Source organism: Pongo abelii, chromosome 14, assembly GCF_028885655.2.
Source record: "Pongo abelii isolate AG06213 chromosome 14, NHGRI_mPonAbe1-v2.0_pri, whole genome shotgun sequence".
In the NCBI taxonomy this organism is placed as follows: domain Eukaryota; kingdom Metazoa; phylum Chordata; class Mammalia; order Primates; family Hominidae; genus Pongo; species Pongo abelii.
Window position 1 is genome coordinate 98,410,702 of NC_071999.2, and position 20,627 is coordinate 98,431,328.

Genomic DNA, 20,627 nt, shown 5'->3' on the forward strand with positions numbered 1-20,627 from the left:
AAGCAAACTTCCACATGAAAAACCATATGTCATTTTAATCAATTTTTGGAATAATGAAAGTCTCTTGACAGCAGCTGATTTACTTAGGAGAAAGCCTTTGGTGGTTCATTATCTATTCAAAGAAAGGTGAAACACTAGGGTCGTTATCCACACCTCCAAACGAGAAGTGACTATGAGTAATGACTGTAATTAACGTTCAGATTTATAAATGCCACTTTCCAATACTAACAACTACTTGTAAATGAAAATACTAAAATGTCTAAGAGTGATCATACTAATTGTAACATATTTCTGTCATTACAAAAAAATTGTGTAGATAGTATAAAAAACCAGACATAATTCAGTTAAAATTTATATGAAGTGAAGATTTATCTTTTTTTCAGAAGATGATCTTTAACTATAATTATTCCTGAAGCCCCCCAAAAAGTAAAAGGATTACTATTCTAGTTTAAAAATTCTTGTAACCATGTGTCATCATCCTATGTATCTAAAATTGTGTACATTTAACTTACTAAGAAGTCATCAGTAATGATTTCTTTGAGTTTTATTGCAGAAAGTGGATTTTTAAATCTAAATATTTTATACATAGTAAAAGCTTCTAAGCTGTTAGTGTATGATTATATTGTATCATTTTTACAATATGCAAATTATGTTGCTGTCAGCCTGAGGCTTGTGAAAAAGGTTTGTGAAGATGTTCTGTAAGGAGTGTTCCTTCCTTACTTTGCTCACCCCAAAACCATTGTTACTGTTTTTAAAATCAAACTCTTTCTGAAAATAATTGATTAATCTCTCCCTAAGGAATGAAACTATATTCCTTTTAGTTAGAAACCACATAAAGTTGAAACTCCTTATTCTCTTCTGAACACAGGTTTTCTAGAAGCATACTTTCCACTTGCAGACTATAGAACAATGGATATTGTCTCAGAACGTTGTCGTGAGGGTAAACACATACACAGGGAAGCTTGGTTCCTAAAGACCTACATTGCAAAACACACTGCACCAATTTCTCTGATTTTCTTTCCAAAACTCTCTTTAGAGAGTTTGAGTTCTCTCCAATTCCACCTTTTTAAAACTAAAGCAGTGGTTCTCAAACTTTAGCTACAGTAGAATCACCTGGAGAGTGTGTTAAAGCATAGATTTTAGGCTGGTCATCAGTATTTGGTTCCGTAGGCCTAGAGTGGACCCCAAAATTTGCATTTCTAACAAATTCCAATGACACTGATGTTGCTATTTCAGGCACTATGCTAACCTAACACATGAGTCTGATTATTCAACTCAAATCTCTTTATGGATCGGTCAAGAGAATTTAATTCAAAAAGCCTTGGAAAATAAAATCAATAGGCAGTGGTGAGAATTAGATAAATAGAATGTGCTGGACTAATTTAAAGGCTTTCTGACTCACATCTTTTAAGACAGTGTAAAGAGGAAATGAAACACATCCAAATTCAGCCTTTTCATTATACTTGAGGTGTACCTATCTTAAGCAATATTGTGTAAGCTTTTCTTCTATCTCTAGTTTGAATTTATATTGAGTTAGTCTAACAGCCAACAACTTATCTTCCTTAGGAAGTGATGTAGGGATGCAAAATGTGAGTATCTTTACTTTCGCTACTGTCAGATAAGATTAGCTAATTGAAGCATCAGCAAATGTAATGTGGTTCCAATATAGATCCTGTTCCTTTTCATTGAAAACTGGTAAAAACTGGATTTCTGGATAACACAATTGTCAATGAAATTTCAACAGCAGTAGTGACAAAGTTTGCTGTTCTCCTGTTGAAGTAACAGAGTAGCCTAGTAGCACATAGTATGTGAAAAAGGAGAAAGTACAATAAAGAACATAACATCAATGGAATAAAATTAGCTGCAAATAAAACCTCTGTTTTATTTGTCTAGAAGAAATCTTGAGACTAAAAATATAGGTTCTTTTATAGATATCAAGTTGGATATTTATTCCTAACTTACAATTTTTTCAAAGTGGTAGATCATATAATCGTCTTCCAGACAGAAGTGAATAGTGGGCTAACATTTTTGAAGAGATGGAATCTTTGGAGACTCTATTGTTGGAAATTGGAGAAAGAACTGTGCCAAGACATGAAAGAAGATTTTTAAGGGTCTCATTGAACTTGTAGATGATACTGATGTGTAGATAAGCACTAAAAAGTTAAAAAATACAGTAGCAAGAAAACTATCTGAAAGTTAGAGAACTTAGGTTCTTGCAAAATACTGACTCTTCATTTATTAGCTTTCTGACCTGGTACTTTTTGCTTAACCTGTCTGTGATTCCATTTATTTACTTCTAGAGTGAGCATAATTCCACTGGGTTGTTGTAAAAATCATTTATCAAAATCATCGCAGGCCAGGTGACAGTGGCTTATGCCTGTAATCTCAGCACTTTGGGAGACCAAGGCTTATGGATCACATAAGGCCAGTTGTTCAAGACCACCTGGTCAACATGTTCAAACCCTGTCTGTACTAGAAGAAAAAAAAAAATTAGTTGAGCATGGTGGTGCACGTCTGTAGTCCCAGCTACTCGGGAAACTGAGGCAGGAGAATCACTTGAACCCGGGAGGCAGAGGTTGCAGTGAAACGAGATCGTGCCACTGCACTCCAGCCTGGGCAACAGAGCAAGACTCTTTCTCAAAAATAAATAAATAAATAAATAAATAAATAAATAAATAAATAAAATAAATATCGACCACAGCTCTCAAACATTTTATAAATTATAGAATTATATGAGTCCAAGATTGTGTGATTTGCATTATTTGTGTGGCTATAGTTTAAATGTATTCATTTATTTTAACTTATTCTTAAGCCAGTTGAATATATATAATGCAGTAGAGAAGTAGATCTACCATGTAATGTATATACATGAGTTTTTGCCCCTGGACAATATGTAGTATTCTATACATTAGTCATCCAGTCCAGACCTTGCAAGTGCAATGTTGATTCTGGTTTTCTGCACTTTAATTAATATTATACTTAACAGTGATTTTTTTCTCTATTATGTTGTTTGAGGACACGCAAGATAATACCCATAGGGAAAAGAATAAAGGACCCTAACTGTTGACATTGATTTTTTAAAGTGATTCTATGCATGTGAATTAAATGATATCAGTACAATAACTACAGTGGAAATTGTGAAATTGAATAGTGCCCTTGGATATAACCCAAATGCAAACTTCATTTTGTTACAGTAGTTAGCTTTACGGGAAAGAATGTAGCAAACCGAAAATAAAAAAAATTGCTTTTTAAACTGGGTACTGCATTTATTTTTATTCTGCTTTTTGTATTAATTCTCTGTTTGACTATTCCTTTATTTAGAAATGATTAAATATAGTTTATGAGAAAAGTCTATTAAGCTTATCATGATTATAATAACATCTGTTGCTATTTTGTTGTATAGGAATAGTTAGCAAGTACATTATCATTCTCAGCATTTTATGATAATAAGATTGGGCTAACTGCGATTTATGCTGTGTAACATCACCTGGACTAAACCCTCTTCTTTTGTTTTAATTCAAAACATCTTGATTCCCTGGGGAGTTATTTGCAGCAGTTTTTCAAAGACATCTTCCATCTCCTTAAGATCTCAATCTTGTCTCTTTCAATTTCTCTCTTGAAATAAAACTCTCCCTCCTTTTATTCTTATGGGAGGATCAAAGGAGTGAAGAGAAGGCTGAACCTTTTTACTATCTCTGTACTCATTCTTATACTTTTTGTTTTCATTTTCCAAACCTTTGTTATCCAAAATTACTTTATCACTTCTGATCTAGAATTAATTTTTATCTTCTTCCCTTGTAACTAACTCCTCTATTTTCTCTTTTTCCCCTCTAACATTTTCATTGTTTTTTTTCCCCTATGGTTCTTTTCTTACAGCTTTGAAATGTACAGGTACCAGAATAGGTCTTGGGAGAGGGATGGGATAGAACAAGAGAGTATGAAGTTGCAGGTAGGGGCAACAGTGGTTGGGCTCAGTTTCAATGATCCTTGTTCTCAAGAGAGGCAAAAAGCACTATGCCAGAGTCTCCATGGTGGTCTAAAGGGTGCCTGAGTTTTGTACCTGTTGGAGAAGTTAAGTTTACTCTAACCAAAAAGGTTTAATGTTTAGAAGTTAAAAGCAAGTGAAGAATTTCTCATTCTGAAATAGACCAAACTCAAAAGCCTAAGAATTGAGGGTGGGAATGAGCAGAAGTTAGGATTCCAAACAGGTCAGTAATTGAAAAAAAATGGTGGAAATAATACTAAAAATTTAAGACACATACATCTGTGTGGCCAGAGAGAATTGTGTCAGGGAGACAGGCCCTGAGAGGCAAGCAACAAGGAAGGAATCTAGGAACTGAGCTAGGTCACTGGTGATGAAATGCCAGATGGTGGTTATCAAGGATTCAGTACTGACCAAGCAGCATTGCCCAAACACAAACCAAAAGCAGCTGATCAGCAAGGATTTGAAGCCTTACCAAGGTCATAATGCATAGAAAATCTGAAATCAGAAAGCAAATGATGAAGAAATACTACTCATACAGTGCTTGATATCTTAATCCGTCATTCATTCAACAAATACTCATTGTCTACTTTGTGGCAGGCTTTGGGCTGGGTCCTGGGACCAGAACAGTTAGCAAGAGCAGGTTTTCCAGCATAAGTTTATAAGTGCATAAACTAGGAGGGTAAGCACATAAATAAATAACTTCACAGCAGTAGGAAAAATGCTATTAGAAGACTCTCAACATGGTAAGGTAGCATCTATAACTGATGTCTGTCTACCAGCTTCTACATAGATTCCATTCTATTGTTTACCGTTGAGGTATAGCGGATATACATCAATTAATTAAGTGTAACTTTTCTGGCCTCATGATGGTTGGCTGTATATGGTGAACTCCATGTCTTGTAGGTTTTACTCCTGTTCTCAGGTAATGGGCTCTCAAAAAATGTAATGCAAGGCTTTGATATGTTTTTTTGTTTTTGTTTTTTTTTTTTTTTTGAGGCAGAGTCTCTCTCTGTCGCCCAGACTGGAGGGCAGTGGCAGGATCTTGGCTCACTGCAAGCTCCGCCTCCCAGGTTTACACCAGTCTCCTGCCTCAGTCTCCCAAGTAGCTGGGACTATAGGCGCCCGCCACCACGCCTGGCTAATTTTTTGTATTTTTAGTAAAGATGGGGTTTCACCATGTTGGCCTGGATGGTCTCGATCTCCTGACCTCGTGATCCACCCGCCTCGGCCTCCCAAAGTGCTGGGATTACAGGTGTGAGCCACTGCGCTCTGCCCTCATTTACTTTCAACTTTTATTGTTTCTTGGAACCTCATTTGGGGGAACTAATAAATAGGGATATCATCTTTATGGTAATTCTAGTTATTGCTTATTGTGAAGATAATTAGCCTCTATGAATATGTTCTTTGAGTGGCTAGTGGAATTATTTCAAATGCTTTCTCAAATATGTGAGTTAAACATAAATATTTCACCTTGTAATTTTTCAAGCTCATTAACAATGTTCATTTGAAATATGTTCTTCAAAAAACTATAAGTTTGTATGTTACTTTGTATAAATGGAAAATTTGTTTCTCTCCTCTTAAATTTTGGCATATTTTACCCACTGATGTTATGTTGAAATAAAGAAAATTGATTCCAAGATATGGCTTATGATTTCAAAAATCCATTTCCCATAGTTTAGATCTTTGTTAAACCATTTAGTGCCCCCTAAAATTGATGTGAAGTGTGTACAGCCCTAACCATTAGAGTAAATAGATGAGATCAGGTGTGTTCAGGGTGGTATTGCCGTAGACCCATTAGAGTAAATAGAAAAAACTTTTTATTTTCAAAGTTGTTGAAGAATAAGTATGCTAATTGATGTAATTATCAGAATAACAGTATAACTCATTGCTCATGCTCAACTATTCATACTAAGAATGTCCTGTTGTCATCAGAAACAGTCATCAAATCTGAGTTAAGATAAACACTACACCAACACACATCACCGTCTCTTCAAAATATAGAAGATGAATTCAAGTCTGAAAATGTGTTCAAAAGAGAGTTGAGAATTATTAAAGTTAACCCATCATATATATATCCATTTAATCTATTATTTAATTTATTTTTAAAAGGTATGTAAATATATATCGACTCTGAGGAAAAAGTCCTAAATACCTAACCTGGCATTAAAACATTTCAGTCAACAAAACTGTGTGTTATAATATACACTGAAAAACAAAATATCTGTACCCCAGCCTCTACCTTTTTTTTAAATTGGATCAACTGGTTTTTTAAAAAATCTTTCCTTCACACAGGGTTACTGTGGAAATTTCATGGACTGTAAAACTGGATTACCAAAATTTTTAAACTAACTGAATTTCAACTTGAAGAACATCATGAAAAAAATATTCCAAAGCAAATCTGCCATATTAAATGTATGTCCACAATTTTTCTGAGGGTGTTTTCATTTAATATATTACTTTATCTTTTTCTTTAATGACTAGTTACTAAGCACCTATTGTGTTCAAAACCCTGTGACGTTTTAATTATGTTTGGTAGAAAATCTAAAAATCTCTAAGTTTGATCCCAAGCCTTTAGACTACAAAGTCCACGATTTCTTCCCCTGCCATATATTGCTTTGCCTATACAGAGTGGCTGGAGTAATGAGATTCAGCGAAGGATTCAGGGGAATAGCTTTTAGGGTGGCCAGAGGTAACTAGGATAGTAGATTGTCCAAGAAAGGCAAAGTAAAGAAGAATTCTTTAAAAGGAGGGTACTGTCAGTTATTTCAAATGATGCAGAGAGATGGGAAAGTACGTGGTCTGAGAAGAGCAAATGAGCTGGACTAATCCATTAAGTCCAGCTGTGACTTTTAAGAGATTGTTTCAATTGAGTAGTGACATTGGAAAGTAGATTGTTAAGATGCTATAGAGTAAATGAACAGTAAGAAATTAAATGAAGTGTGAATAGACCAATGTTTTTGTGTGTGCAAAAGTGGAAGTCCATTTTTTTTAAAAATGAAATCTTGTGTGAATTCCTGAAACAGATAAGAAGTTAGATTTTTAATCCCTCCTTTCCTTACTTGGGTATCCTGGAGGTCTCAGACTCAATGCCTATGCAACATAATTTGCAAATTAAAGGTGGACCTTCTTTTGAGAAGTTTAACACGCTACGAAAGGAAAGAAATGGTAAAAAGAGCACTGGGGATGGACAGTAACTGCTCAACTGGAAAAATAAGGAGAGCTTGAGGGATCTTTTGTGACGCGGAAATGTCTCAAGAGAAGGCTTCCCATTGGAGACAGCTTAATGTAGACTCCACCCTAGCTAGATGTGTCCTTTTTACGGCTCTTAAAGCTAATCCCACCCAGACTCTATGCTCAATTGTTGATCTAAGCTGAAAGCATGCAGTGAATGGTGGCCCCAGAGGGCCTTACCTAACTTAATCTCAAAACTTTCTGTCCCTGTCACTATCTCACCTTCAACCTATGTCATAGTTACCTTGGAGGTTGATTGTTCAGAGTTCCTGGAACTCTTTCATTAGCATTTAGTTCATCAGTTACTGTGCATCTCCTGAGCTCCTCATTCTATTTCCTTTCTTATCCTGTTAAACATCTCAAAAGAACGGTCCACCTTTAGTTGGCAAATTACATTGCATAGGCACTGAGTCTGAGACCTCCAGGCTACCCAGATGAGGAAAGGAGGGATTAAAAATCCCACTTCTTGTCTGTTTCAGGATTTTACATAAGATTTCATTAGTGTCTTTAATTAATTTAGAGAAGGATAACATAATACTTTTTTTTTTCTTCTGGACAAAGATTTTATGGTAGAGAGCAAGAGCCAGAGCCAATGAAAGAAGATTCACAGGATATTGGAAACGTCTGCTACTTAACTACATTTTGAAATTTAACTTTCATTTTGCCTCATTTTGAAATGTAACTTTTCAAAGGAAGTTGAAGTTTTGCACATTTTCTCAGCCATTAGATTATTCCTGTTGATATGAAAAGTAAAATATACATTTTTGAAATATATATTTCAGTTTAAGAAATTTGTGGAGTTTGAGACCAGCTTGACCATGGTGAAACCTCATCTCTACTAAAATACAGAAATTAGCTGGGCATGCAAGGTAATGTATAAATTCAATGCCATCCCCATCAAGCTACCAATGACTTTCTTCACAGAACTGGAAAAAACTACTTCAAAGTTCATATGGAACCAAAAAAGAGCCCGCATCGCCAAGTCAATCCTAAGCCAAAAGAACAAAGCTGGAGTCATCACACTACCTGACTTCAAACTATACTACAAGGCTACAGTAACCAAAACAGCAGGGTACTGGTAGCAAAACAGAGATATAGATCAATGGAACAGAACAGAGCCCTCAGAAATAATGCCGCATATCTACAACTATCTGATCTTTGACAAACCTGAGAAAAATAAGCAATGGGGAAAGGATTCCCTATTTAATAAATGGTGCTGGGAAAACTGGCTAGCCATATGTAGAAAGCTGAAACTGGATCCCTTCCTTACACCTTATACAAAAATCAATTCAAGATGGATTAAAGACTTAAACGTTAGACCTAAAACCATAAAAACCCTAGAAGAAAACCTAGGCATTACCATTCAGGACATAGGCATGGGTAAGGACATCATGTCTAAAACACCAAAAGCAATGGCAACAAAAGCCAAAATTGACAAATGGGATCTAATTAAACTAAAGAGCTTCTGCACAGCAAAAGAAACTACCATCAGAGTGAACAGGCAACCTACAAAATGGGAGAAAATTTTCACAACCTACTCATCTGACAAAGGGCTAATATCCAGAATCTATAATGAACTCCAACAAATTTACAAGAAAAAAACAAACAACCCCATCAAAAAGTGGGCAAAGGACATGAACAGACACTTCTCAAAAGAAGACATTTATGCAGCCAAAAAACACATGAAAAAATGCTCACCATCACTGGCCATCAGAGAAATGCAAATCAAAACCACAATGAGATACCATCTCACACCAGTTAGAATGGCAATCATTAAAAAGTCAGGAAACAACAGGTGCTGGAGAGGATGTGGAGAAATAGGAACACTTTTACACTGTTGGTGGGACTGTAAACTAGTTCAACCCTTGTGGAAGTCAGTGTGGTGATTCCTCAGGGATCTAGAACTAGAAATTCCATTTGACCCAGCCATCCCATTACTGGGTATATACCCAAAGGACTATAAATCATGCTGCTATAAAGACACATGCACACGTATGTTTATTGCGGCATTATTCACAATAGCAAAGACTTGGAACCAACCCAAATGTCCAACAATGATAGACTGGATTAAGAAAATATACACCATGGAATACTATGCAGCCATAAAAAATGATGAGTTCATGTCCTTTGTAGGGACATGGGTGAAATTGGAAATCATCATTCTCAGTAAACTATCTCAAGGACAAAAAACCAAACACTGCATGTTCTCACTCATAGATGGGAATTGAACAATGAGAACACATGGACACAGGAAGGGGAACATCACACTCTGGGGCCTGTTGTGGGGTGGGGGGAGGGGGGAGGGATAGCACTGGGAGATATACCCAATGCTAGATGACGAGTTAGTGGGTGCAGCGCACCAGCATGGTACATGTATACATATGTAACTAACCCGCACATTGTGCACATGTACCCTAAAACCTAAAGTATAATAATAATAAATTAATTAATTTAAAAATAAAAAAAATAGCTGGGCGTGGTAGCAGGTGTCTGTAATCTCAGCTACTCGGGAGGCTGAAGCAGGAGATTCACTTGAACTCGGGAGGCAGAGGTTGCAGTGAGCCGAGATCGTGCCATGGCACTCCAGCCTGGGTAACAGATGAAGACTCTGTCTCAAAAAGAAAGAAAAAAAGAAAGAAATTTGTTCTCCTATAAAAATAAGTATTTTTTCAACGTTATTCTCATATACTTATGTTAGCAATATATTTTTTCTTTTCATTCCTAAAGTTGGCTATTCTTATCTGAAATTAGGCATTTTTGGCCTTGGCCAAAGGAATTTCCTCCCGCTAGGGCTCAAACTTGTGTAAAACAAAGTCATAAAGAATTAAAGCTACTTCTCTCTCATCTGCCCTGCAACAAACCTCCCCTGAAAAATTAATGAGGTAGATGCTGGGATAAAGGGAGACAAAAAGAGAAAACAAAGAAAGGAAACACATACAGAAAATCTAAAATAATATCCTCAAATTATATTCACATTACAGATGTGACTATAAGGCAGTAAGTGGTTAAATTACTTACCCCCTTTTCTCACCATCTAGGCATAAATACTTCCAACTTTTGTTATATCCATGTTTAATACATGTAAGTGTATGCCTTAACTATGGGTGGGGCAATATTTTTTATTGTCAGATAGAGAGTGACAGCTGAGGATTTATTTTAACGATTAAGTCTCTTATTGAATTAAACATGCTCATGTAGATCATTTTCAAGGTAATCATTATGTAGTCCAAGAAGTGTAGTGTGGTGGCTAAAAGTGTGGTTTGTGGGATCAGAAAAAATAACTTTGTTCAATGCCTTGATTTTCTATTACTACTTTTGTAACCTAGGGCAAAACGATGTGATGTTTCAAACCATATTTTCCTTATCTGTACAGTGAAAATAATAAAACCCAACTCACAGGGTTTGTCAGAATTAAGAAATTAATTTAGGGAATGTGCTTGCACTGTGCCGCCTGGCACCCAAAATATTCGACAAATATTACTCTTATTATAATCAAGAAAGGAGGTAAGGCCATACTTAGAAGTGACATTTTGTTTTTATGTATATGAACAATACATCTCAAATGCACTGCATCAGTTCTTCAACATCTACGAGTTTATATTCATTAAACACGTTTCTGCAGAACTCAAAACACATAAGAAGAATTACCTTGTTCTTAAGAATGCATTCCAGTTGGAGAAATGAAATGTATGTCTATAATAACTAACTAGTAATTCTTGCACAATGTATGCAAATGGTACAGAACATTTTTACAAATGGAGATTGAAGAGCCTTGTTTAAAGAGCTCAATAAGGTTTTTTGACAGGGCATGACCGTTTCATATTTAGTTATTTTTTCCAGTTTCCTGTGTAGATAGTGTATTCAATTCCATAAAGATTTGTGAATAAAAGAGACTCGATAGGAGTTTCTGATATTGACTTTGGGTAGGGTTCTTAAGTTTCTTTTTAATAATCCTCCCATATCCTCTTCTGGGTTTCTTCTTTCTTAGCACAAAGCAAGTTATGGTTCAATTGACTTTCTGTCTGCTTAATAAATATTGATATATTGGATGCATTCAAGCATGGCCGTGTGTGATCCATCTTTAAAGGTAGAGTCATTCTGCAGGGAGGTTGCAATTTATTTATTCCTCATTCATTCTCTCATCTTTTGAGAGGAATCATTATGTAAATATTGAGCACATTCATAAAATGAAAAACAAAAACAACACTAGCACTTTTTTTAAAAAAATAAAAGCTGTTGAAAATAAGATAGCATCTGCAGCAGAATGAAGCGAATATAGACCCTGTTGTGCACATTGTGTTAGTATATTTTCTTTAGACAATATGAAATGGTAATTGAAGGTAAAATGTGCGATTTTCTGATTGTAAGAGCTACGGTATACTGCAATGATTGAGGAAGCAAAATATACATATTTCCTTCACTAGGAATCTGGCACAGGATTAATAACGCAGTCCTGAAATATGTATAATTATATGATCTCTCAAGGCTTGTTTCACACATCTGACTAGAGGTAGACATGACTACATATGTAGATGTAATTAAACATATGGATTATTGTGTTATTATAAGACTAGCGAAATTTGAATGTGTTTACTCATACACAAAATTATTTAACCTAGTATGTCTGTCACTATTAATTCAGACCACTGGCTTGATTGAGTTTATTCATTTTGCTTATTGGTTGACTAATAATTAAGAAATATAAACATCATGTAAAATATTTACTGACATTTTTATTTTTTCTACTTTATTGAAGTATAATTGACAAATTTGTCTATTTTAAATCTATAAAACATGATATTTAATTTTTGCATACATTGTAAAATGATTACCACAATAAAGCTAATGAATATATCCATTATCTCACATGTTTATCTTTACAAATTTTTTATGGTGAGAGCTCTTAAAATCTATTATCTGAGCAATTTGCAAGTGTACAATAGAATATTACTACTTATATTCATCATGCTATACAATAGATCTCCAGAATGTATTTAACCTGTTTAGCTAAAACTTGGTGTCTTTTGTGCAACAATTCCACATTCTCTCCCTGCAACCCACTACTTTTTATCCTCTGGCAGTCACCTTCTCTCTCCTTTCATGAGTCTGACTTTTTTTAGAATCCACATGTAAGAAAGATCGTGCATTATTTGCCTTTCTGAATCTGGTTTATTTTGCTTACCATGATGTCCTCCACTTTAATCCATCCTGTCACAAATGATAGGATTCCCTTCTTTTTTAAGGCTGAATAATGTTCCATTGTATGTATATGTATGTTTGTGTATATATGTATTTATATCACATTTTCTTCATTTGTTGATGGACACAGGTTGATTCCTTATCTTGGCTATTGTGAATATATTTTTAACACCCCTCTAAATAACAATGTATCACGTCTTCATCTTTTATCTATGTATTTTTAATTTTCACTCATATGTTTGAAGCTAATTTTCTCCTGTTATATTCTAATAGACAATATTCTTGAAAGCAAAATTGCTGAATGCTTTTGTATTGACTCTTTCATCATATTACTCAATTCTCTATTTATTTATTTATATCCACCAATAGTGCAACATAAACAGACATCTACTTTTGCCAAAAGTGAAGTCTACAGTAACAGCTCTACCTTTCTGGAAAACAGAAATGTGGTTTAATTGTTGCATTGCATTTCATTTCATGCTAGCTGAATTTGATGGCCTCCATAAAACTATTTGTACACACTCCCATGAAAGTAGACCAGAAGGAAACTCAAACCTATACTTTATCTGCAGACTAGCCATATCATAGAAAGGGATAGGCCTTCTCAATTGTTTTATAAAGTTTTTATCTTCTCTCATTTTCTATTTTAAAATTTTTAAGATCCTATTTTCAATCCTCCCTACCGCTTTTTCTAGGCATCTAAATAGGTATACAAAGCATTGTAAAAACCGTTTAACTTACACTTGGTAAACAAATAGTAACTGCATTATAGGGTAAAAATACTGAATGGCTATCTGCTAATCCATAAACATAGCATTGATAATAAAAATGTTTTTGAAAGAAACATCTAACTGAGTAAATACTCAACTTTGGATGGTTATTCAAGTTGAATGTATCATATCATTATTCCATGAATGTTTTCTATGTCAATGGCAGCTGATTTTCAGCCTTCAAATGTTAAAGTAGTCTGAAATTGAAAATAGAGAGAAAAAAGAAAATTGAAAGATTCACACAGGAAAGAGCCACTTTATATCTTTTATGGAAAAACAAGAAAAACAGAAAAAGTTATGAATTCATAAATCTATTGAACACATACGGGAATCCATGGAAAATATTAATTGAGGTAATGTTAAATTATAAAATGTCCATATAGCAATTAAAAATGTGAACGAGGGTCATTATTCAAACTATTTTTCAAGCAGCTAGCGCGTGCAGGAACTCTGCTGGCCATTGAGAAAAGAGCAGTGAAGATGGCTCCTGCCCTTTGGGGACATTTCAGAAGGTGAATTGCGTTTATCTTCTGCTAGAGGAATTAGCTATTTAACAACTGCATACATTATTTATTCAATTACTCACTATGCATTTTATAAAAGGGAAACCATAGGAGCAGAATTTGATTTCATCTCAATGCTACTTGTATTAGTCAGTTCTTACTCTGCTAATAAAGACATACCCAAGACTGGGTAATTTATAATGGAAAGAAGTTTAATTGACTCACAGTTAAGCATGGCTGGGGAGGCCTCACAATCATAGCAGCAGGTAAAGAACAAACAAAGGCATGTCTTACATGGCAGCAGCCAAGAGAGTGTGTGCAGGGTAACTTCCCTTTATAAAACCATCAGATCTCAGGAGACTTATTCACTATCACAAGAACAGCATGGGAAAAACCCACCCCTATGATTCAGTTACCTCCCACTGGGTCCATCCCATGACATGTGGGAATTATGGGAGCTATTCAAGACAAGATTTGGGTGGGGACACAGCCAAACCATATCACTAGCAAATTGTTCTTTGGGAGAATAAGCTTTGGCTGATGTCTGTAGAATGAAAATGGTGTAAGGTAAGCAAAGGGTGAGGTAATTCAGGCTGAATAAAAGCATGTGTGAAGACCCTTGAAAGAGAAGGAGCAGAGAATTACCTGGAATTTAGAGGTAGCAGAGCTGAGAGAACAAGGAGAGAATGGAGTAAGTCAGATAATATAGGAACAACAAATCTTGCTATTTTGACCACCTAAAGGGTTTTGATCTTTATTTAAAGAGGCTTTGCTTTTTAAATAAGTTATTAAAAGGTTTTAACCATGACAATGAGGAGATAAGATTTACTTTTTTAAGAGGTTACATGGGCCTTGGTGAGACTAAGTTAGGTTTAAAATATTTCAAGATTTTAAAGAATATGGATTTCAAAGCCTTTCTTCAACTCCTCTTTCTAGAACATCTCCAGTTTCTTTTCACTTTTCTCTTTCCAAAAGATTCAAGATGTGTGTGCTGATGGACTATATGATACATGATATAGTCCATACTGCTGAGTGGGGGGGGAAAAACAAGTTATAAGAGAGTATATCAAAATAATTTGTGCAAAACTAAGGTTCTATGTGTGTTACACAATATTCTGAAAAGATAAACTCATAACAGTGGTTATGTCAAAAAATAATGAAAGGAGGTTGATTACATGAGAAAGGCATTTATTTTCATTTTGTACACATTTGGACTATTTTATATTTTGCCTTCAACAAATATTATTTTAATAATTTAAATGACTGCTTAATATTTTACACTGAATATTGATTAATAGTTGAATGAAATCCATCAAGTCTTCCTCTCCTCTAAAATTTCTTTCAAAATTCATCATAAAATTGTCATTTGTTGACATATTAAAGTGGCATGGACATAGTGATCTTCACGTTAAATTAGAAAAAAAATTGTCTGTGAGTGTAATTTTATCTTCATTTTTTATTAACAAGTAACATTTCTGTTTAATGACTTCAATCTCATGAATTACATTTTTGAAATTTTTTCCATTTCTTGATTATAATGTCCAATACATAAGCGATTTCTGAAATGTCATCTGTGGTATAGGAATTAACTAGTTATTGTAATACAAATGGGTAATAAATTTCATTACCACTAATTAATTTCAAAATGCATTTCTTGAGGAAATGGGCTGCCTGTAGTACCTCTGGAAGACTTATTAATGTTTAATTCAAATATCAATGTGGAGTTAATGATGGGGATCACCTACTTAATGATGTGGACCACCTACTTGTTCATATAAAGAGTGAGTTTTCTATATAACAAAATTCTGTCACCTCTCTCTCTCCCTGAAATGATAATTCCAAATGTTTTATGGCCAAAGAAAGTAGAACAAGAAAGCCAATATGAATAAGAGAGAGAGAAAATTACAACAAAGCAGCTCATATACATGAGCATTTTTCTAGCCAGCAGAGGTGACTGAAGTAGAACTTCATGCCAGTTCTCCACTTTCCAAGAAATAACAAACCAATATTGATTCCTGGGAACAAAGCTGAGGAGAGTAAACAGACTTTTAAAAATCTCAATCTACCCAGTATAGTTTATACCTGAAACTCACATAGTCTGAATTTTACCCAAGGACAAAGACCCTTGTATACTTCAGACATTTACAAGTAATTTGTGACAAAGCAACATAGCAGAAATGAGAGAAATAATTACTAAAACAAAATGATGTATCCAAAATCTACTGTTTCTAGAAGTTGAGGGTCTTTTTTGCTGATTGTGCCAGAAGTTGTTTCCCTTGCATTGGCCAAAAGATTTCATACAGCCAGTCTCTGTTTTGCCTAAGCAATGTGACACAGAGGCTATAGAGGACACTTCCATCAAATTGTTGGATGAGCCTCCAAACCCCAGTCCCTGGTCTGTTCTCATGAACACAAGCTAATCAGAGTTAAGGACTACTCCCCCTCCAGAATTTATCCATTTTCCTAATGTCTAAATATCCTAATCTGGGCCTAGGCAGGAGTCCTGTTTAGACACCTTTCTTTTATCTCCTATACTCTTACCGATTGCTCCATTTTAGCACCAGAATGCTATTTTCACACAAGAGTGAAGAAAATTAGAGATTTTTCCATATCCAGATATAATAACCACCTAGATAAATGTTCACTCATCTTGCCTGTCTAGCCGGTCGTGAGGCCGGTTTCATCATGAGTCACTCTACCAATTACCTCAAAACACTAATTGCATTAAAATTGCATACAAACTGTGAAATAATGGAGGTACACAGGTTTTTTTTTGTGAGGTTTTGTGAGACAAATGGAGGAGAGAATTATATCACATGTCATATTGCAATACTTTCTATTTTTTTTCACCCACACATGTCTTTTTCTTGAATTTTCTTGGAAGCAAGGGCTGCTAGGTGGTTGCCAGGTATCTTGTACCTTTCCTCTCTCTCTCTGAATCCCTTTTGTCACAGCTTGTGTCAGTTTCTTACACCTTCTAGACTCTCAAAATATTTTCAAGTTATGTCCCCAACTTTGGAAGGAAAAACTCAACTACAGAAATAACTGTAGCAAAATTATTTTCTGTCGTAAGTCACACCCCAAAGAGATGAAGTTGAATAATACTTCGCTAGATGAGAGAAACGGTGTTAAATGCTTTCACATATGGCAGTTACTGAATAGTAACTGTAATTCTAAGAGTATTTATTCATCGTATTATTTTGCCACTTATCTGTTTTCTCTGATTAATTAAACACAGTTGTTTAGGCATTCCATGTGTAGCATCACTGGGGCAGCAAATGGAAAAAGGCCAATTCCAGTCATGTTGTGGGACAGAATGTGTTTCTATAGGAATGTGAAAAGAAATAACGCAATCCATCTACTCCAGGATGTAAGGGAAATAACTGTAAGTAGACATCGGATACATTAAATTCTGCAGATGAAGACCAGAGAGGAGAAACTGAGTAAGTGTCCAGAAGAGTGTTCTATTTTTATTTTTATTTATTTATTTTCAGAGACCTAGTCTTGCTCTGCCACCCAGGCTGGAGTGCTGCGGCATGTTTATGGCTCACTGCAGCCTCAACACCCCCCATGCTCAAGCGAGACTCCCACCTCACCCTACTGAGTAGCTGAGACTACAGGCATGTGTCCCATGCCCAGCTAATTTTTTAACGCTTTTTTGTACAGATGGGGTGTTGCTATGTTGCCCAGGCTGGTCTCGAACTCTTAGGCTCAAGTGATCCTGCTGCCTCGGCCTCTCAAAGTGCTGGGATTACAGGTATGAGCCACTGCTCCTGGCCCAGAAGAGTGTCCTCAATTGAGAGAAATTGTTTTAACTTCAAGGGTGACATAATTAGATAAGGTTTAATAAAAGGTAATTAACTTCTGGGTTACGATATACTTGGAAGGTTATAGATGGAGGGGGAAATTCTCTTTGGGAAGTTCTGGAATAACCCCAGGAGCAAGACTGTGGTTCCTGAGACTAAAGTAATAGCAATGGGACTGGGGAGGTTTTCGGGGAGATTTGGGTAGGATAATTTGGGCTCCTCAATCATCTTCTGTTTTCAGATGGGAATAATTGGTAAGGACTCCCTCTCAAGTTTCAATTTTAGCTACTTTAGAGACTCTACCCAGTCTCCCTGTTCATTCTAGAAAACCTTCTGACTCATACCCATAGTGATTTGGGCATCAGGGTTTGAAAAGCCCCAATCATTTCTGCCTGTCAACCTCCTGAACTCTGTACTTTCCGAAGTCAGTTGGTTGTCTTTGTTCTCAAGTGTCTTGGTCATGGGTCTCTGTCCTACAAGTGTCTAGTTTAGTGAAATATGAAAACTTAAGGATGAAGGAATAAGGGAAACTTCAGAGATATTTTCTTATGAAAATGTAAACTCAAGTTTTAGGACAATACAATCAAGACAAACTGCTAAAAGAATTTCATTGGATGAGATATGGATTGGAAAAACAATTAGTAAATGTGTAAGGACTCTTTTCAAACTATTTTTCAAGTGTTTTATTTTTGGCTGTACTTTAAAGAAAGTAAAATCAGAATAAAAAGATGATTGCTGTGGTGTGGTTTATGCAAAGACAACTCAGTTATTCAGTGAAGATATTGAAAAAGACTTGGTTGGCCTTACCTTAAAAGACTAGTAAATAGGTATAACCCTTACATGGTTTTAATACAAGAGAAAAGAATAAGTTGTTCATGTATAATATTTAAATAATTCCCCACTTTAACTGACTTCAACTAATTGACTACAGGTCAGATAGAATTCGATTAGAGGGTTTTTACTGTAATTAAAATCTTTCTCCTCATTGATTACACTTCTCTCTTTTTCACATCTTAACCGGTGTATAATGCTGAGAATGCAATGATCAGTAAGAGACTGTAATAGAAACCCGTGAAAAATAAAAATCAGAATAGTAATTATATAAACTTAAAAAAAATTGCTGACCAACACCTTTTTCTTTCTATCCAGTAAATGGTTGTGATTTTAATTTTAAATACCTTCAGGATAACTAAGTATAAAATAATTGATTTTCTCCTCAAAAATTAGGAGGAAAGCTAATACTCAAGAATGACAAATATACAGATAATTATGCTTTCCTTAATGCAGCAATCTATTTAGCTTTTAGCATTAAGCAGTCACATTTTGTACACTCATATATTTACTTGGCTTTCAGTATAATTACTTTTTTGCCATGAAGTGATAGCTGCCTAAGTATCTAGATTTTTCAAATTATTTTTTACTAAATAGCTTTCCATAAAGAAAAGTACAATAAAACTAAGGACACAGTATGAGTTCTGCCTATTAATTTTACTGAATAAGTACCGAGGGCCTGTTTAATAGACTTTAAGTAATATATCAAATGTGTAAGGAATTAAACAAAATTATATTCTTTCTAAGAATTTCATTGCATTTAATAAAGTAACTCAAGATAAACTTTCTGAAGAAAAACTATATATGTATCTGCATCAGAGTTTTAAAAATAATATTCTAAATGAGAAAAGGGGTTCTGGGTTAAATTTTGACGTTGAGCTTTATTTCTTTTATGTTTTTTGTTGCAAGTTACTTTTAATTACCTAAAATTTTTATACAAGGTGTTTTTCTCTTAATTACTCATAAATTGTTTATACTTCTGAATGTGAAATACATTATATTGTATTCTCCATAATGTGCTAATGAACTGTTATCTTTTCTCTGCATAGGACCTTTCTTGTTTATTCTATCTTAAAAATAAACTACAGCAAATTCTATTTCAAATCATACTACAAGCAATTATATTCATAAATTCCCATATTTCTAAATGTTAGATATGTCCAAGTTTACATTGTTATTTTGACCAAAAATTATTAATGTGCCTTTGTCCAGAGCCTTCTCCAACCCCCAGTAATGTATGTGGGAAGTCGCCCAAAGGCCAGGATTCTTGAGATAAAAGTCATCATCATGATAGATAGTGTGCCTTTGACATCAGACCCTAGTGTCCAGGGGCCATTGGCAGCAAGGGGAGGGTGTTTGTCATCAGTCTGGAATGCTCTGAGTGGAAGGGTGGGAAAAGGGTCCAAGATAATGGGTGAAAAGAGAGTTATTCAAAGAGAGGGAAGGCTTTCTGAGAGTTTCAGGATAATAGAAAATGAAAAAGAGAAGAGAAGATTTTATGTGATTTACGCTTCATGTGTTCTTGTTTTTACCTTTTCCGTTTTTTTTTTTTTTTTTTTTTTTTTTTTTTTTTGAGACACAATCTCACTCTGTTGTCCAGGCTGAAGTGCAGTGGTGTGATCCTGGCTTACGGCAACCTCAGCCTCCTAGGTTCAAGTGATACTCATGCCTCAGCCGCCTGAGAAGCTGGGATTACGGGTATGCACAATCATGCCTGCTAATTTTTTTATTTTTTTATTTTTTTATGTTTTACTAGAGACAGGGTTTCACCATGTTGGCCAGGCTGGTCTTAAACTCCTGACCTCAAATGATCCACTGCCTCAGCCTCCCATAGTGCTGAGATTACAGGCATGAGCCACCGCACCCGGCCCCTTTTCTGTGTTTGAAAGATATTCCAGTTAACATTTTTTGGACTCTGCTCCTCTAATTGTTAAAGCATTCTGGAATACCTCGACAGTATAAAAATTTTAAGCATTTCAAGTTAACAAACTTCAATTCTGGTGAATGAAGTTCAGTGGATACATTATATTTCAGAAGTTAATGATTAATATAGGTTTGGTGGTCTCCTATCAGAAAGTTACTACTGAAAGTGGTGAAAATTATATTCTTAAAAATTCCTCATTTGCCTGATAGAAGCTTTTCAAATTGGACTGTTTGAAAATTACATTTATTTTGTTGAAGTTTTATGTTCAAGACATCTTTAAGTATAAAAATCAACTTGATTTAGCATCTTTTCCATTCACTTTTTATTTTTACTACTGATATGACTGTGAATCAGTTGTGTTGCTTTGAGTGCCATCAG

General features: G+C 35.0%; 1 protein-coding gene across 2 annotated transcripts in view; it reads left to right on the plus strand.

Moving 5' to 3' along the window:
* GPC5 (glypican 5) overlaps positions 1 to 20,627 on the plus strand; it is a 1,453,242-nt gene that overhangs the window by 900,092 nt on the left and 532,523 nt on the right. Inside the window, exon 8 of one of the 2 annotated variants that reach the window (XM_054529150.2) lies at positions 7,999 to 8,822. The exons of the other annotated variant lie outside the window; for it this stretch is intronic. Coding sequence (XP_054385125.1) covers positions 7,999 to 8,003 — 5 coding nt within the window. The 3' untranslated portion in view covers positions 8,004 to 8,822. Of the gene's footprint in view, positions 1 to 7,998; positions 8,823 to 20,627 lie in introns of those variants that run through there. 2 annotated transcript variants of the gene reach the window in all.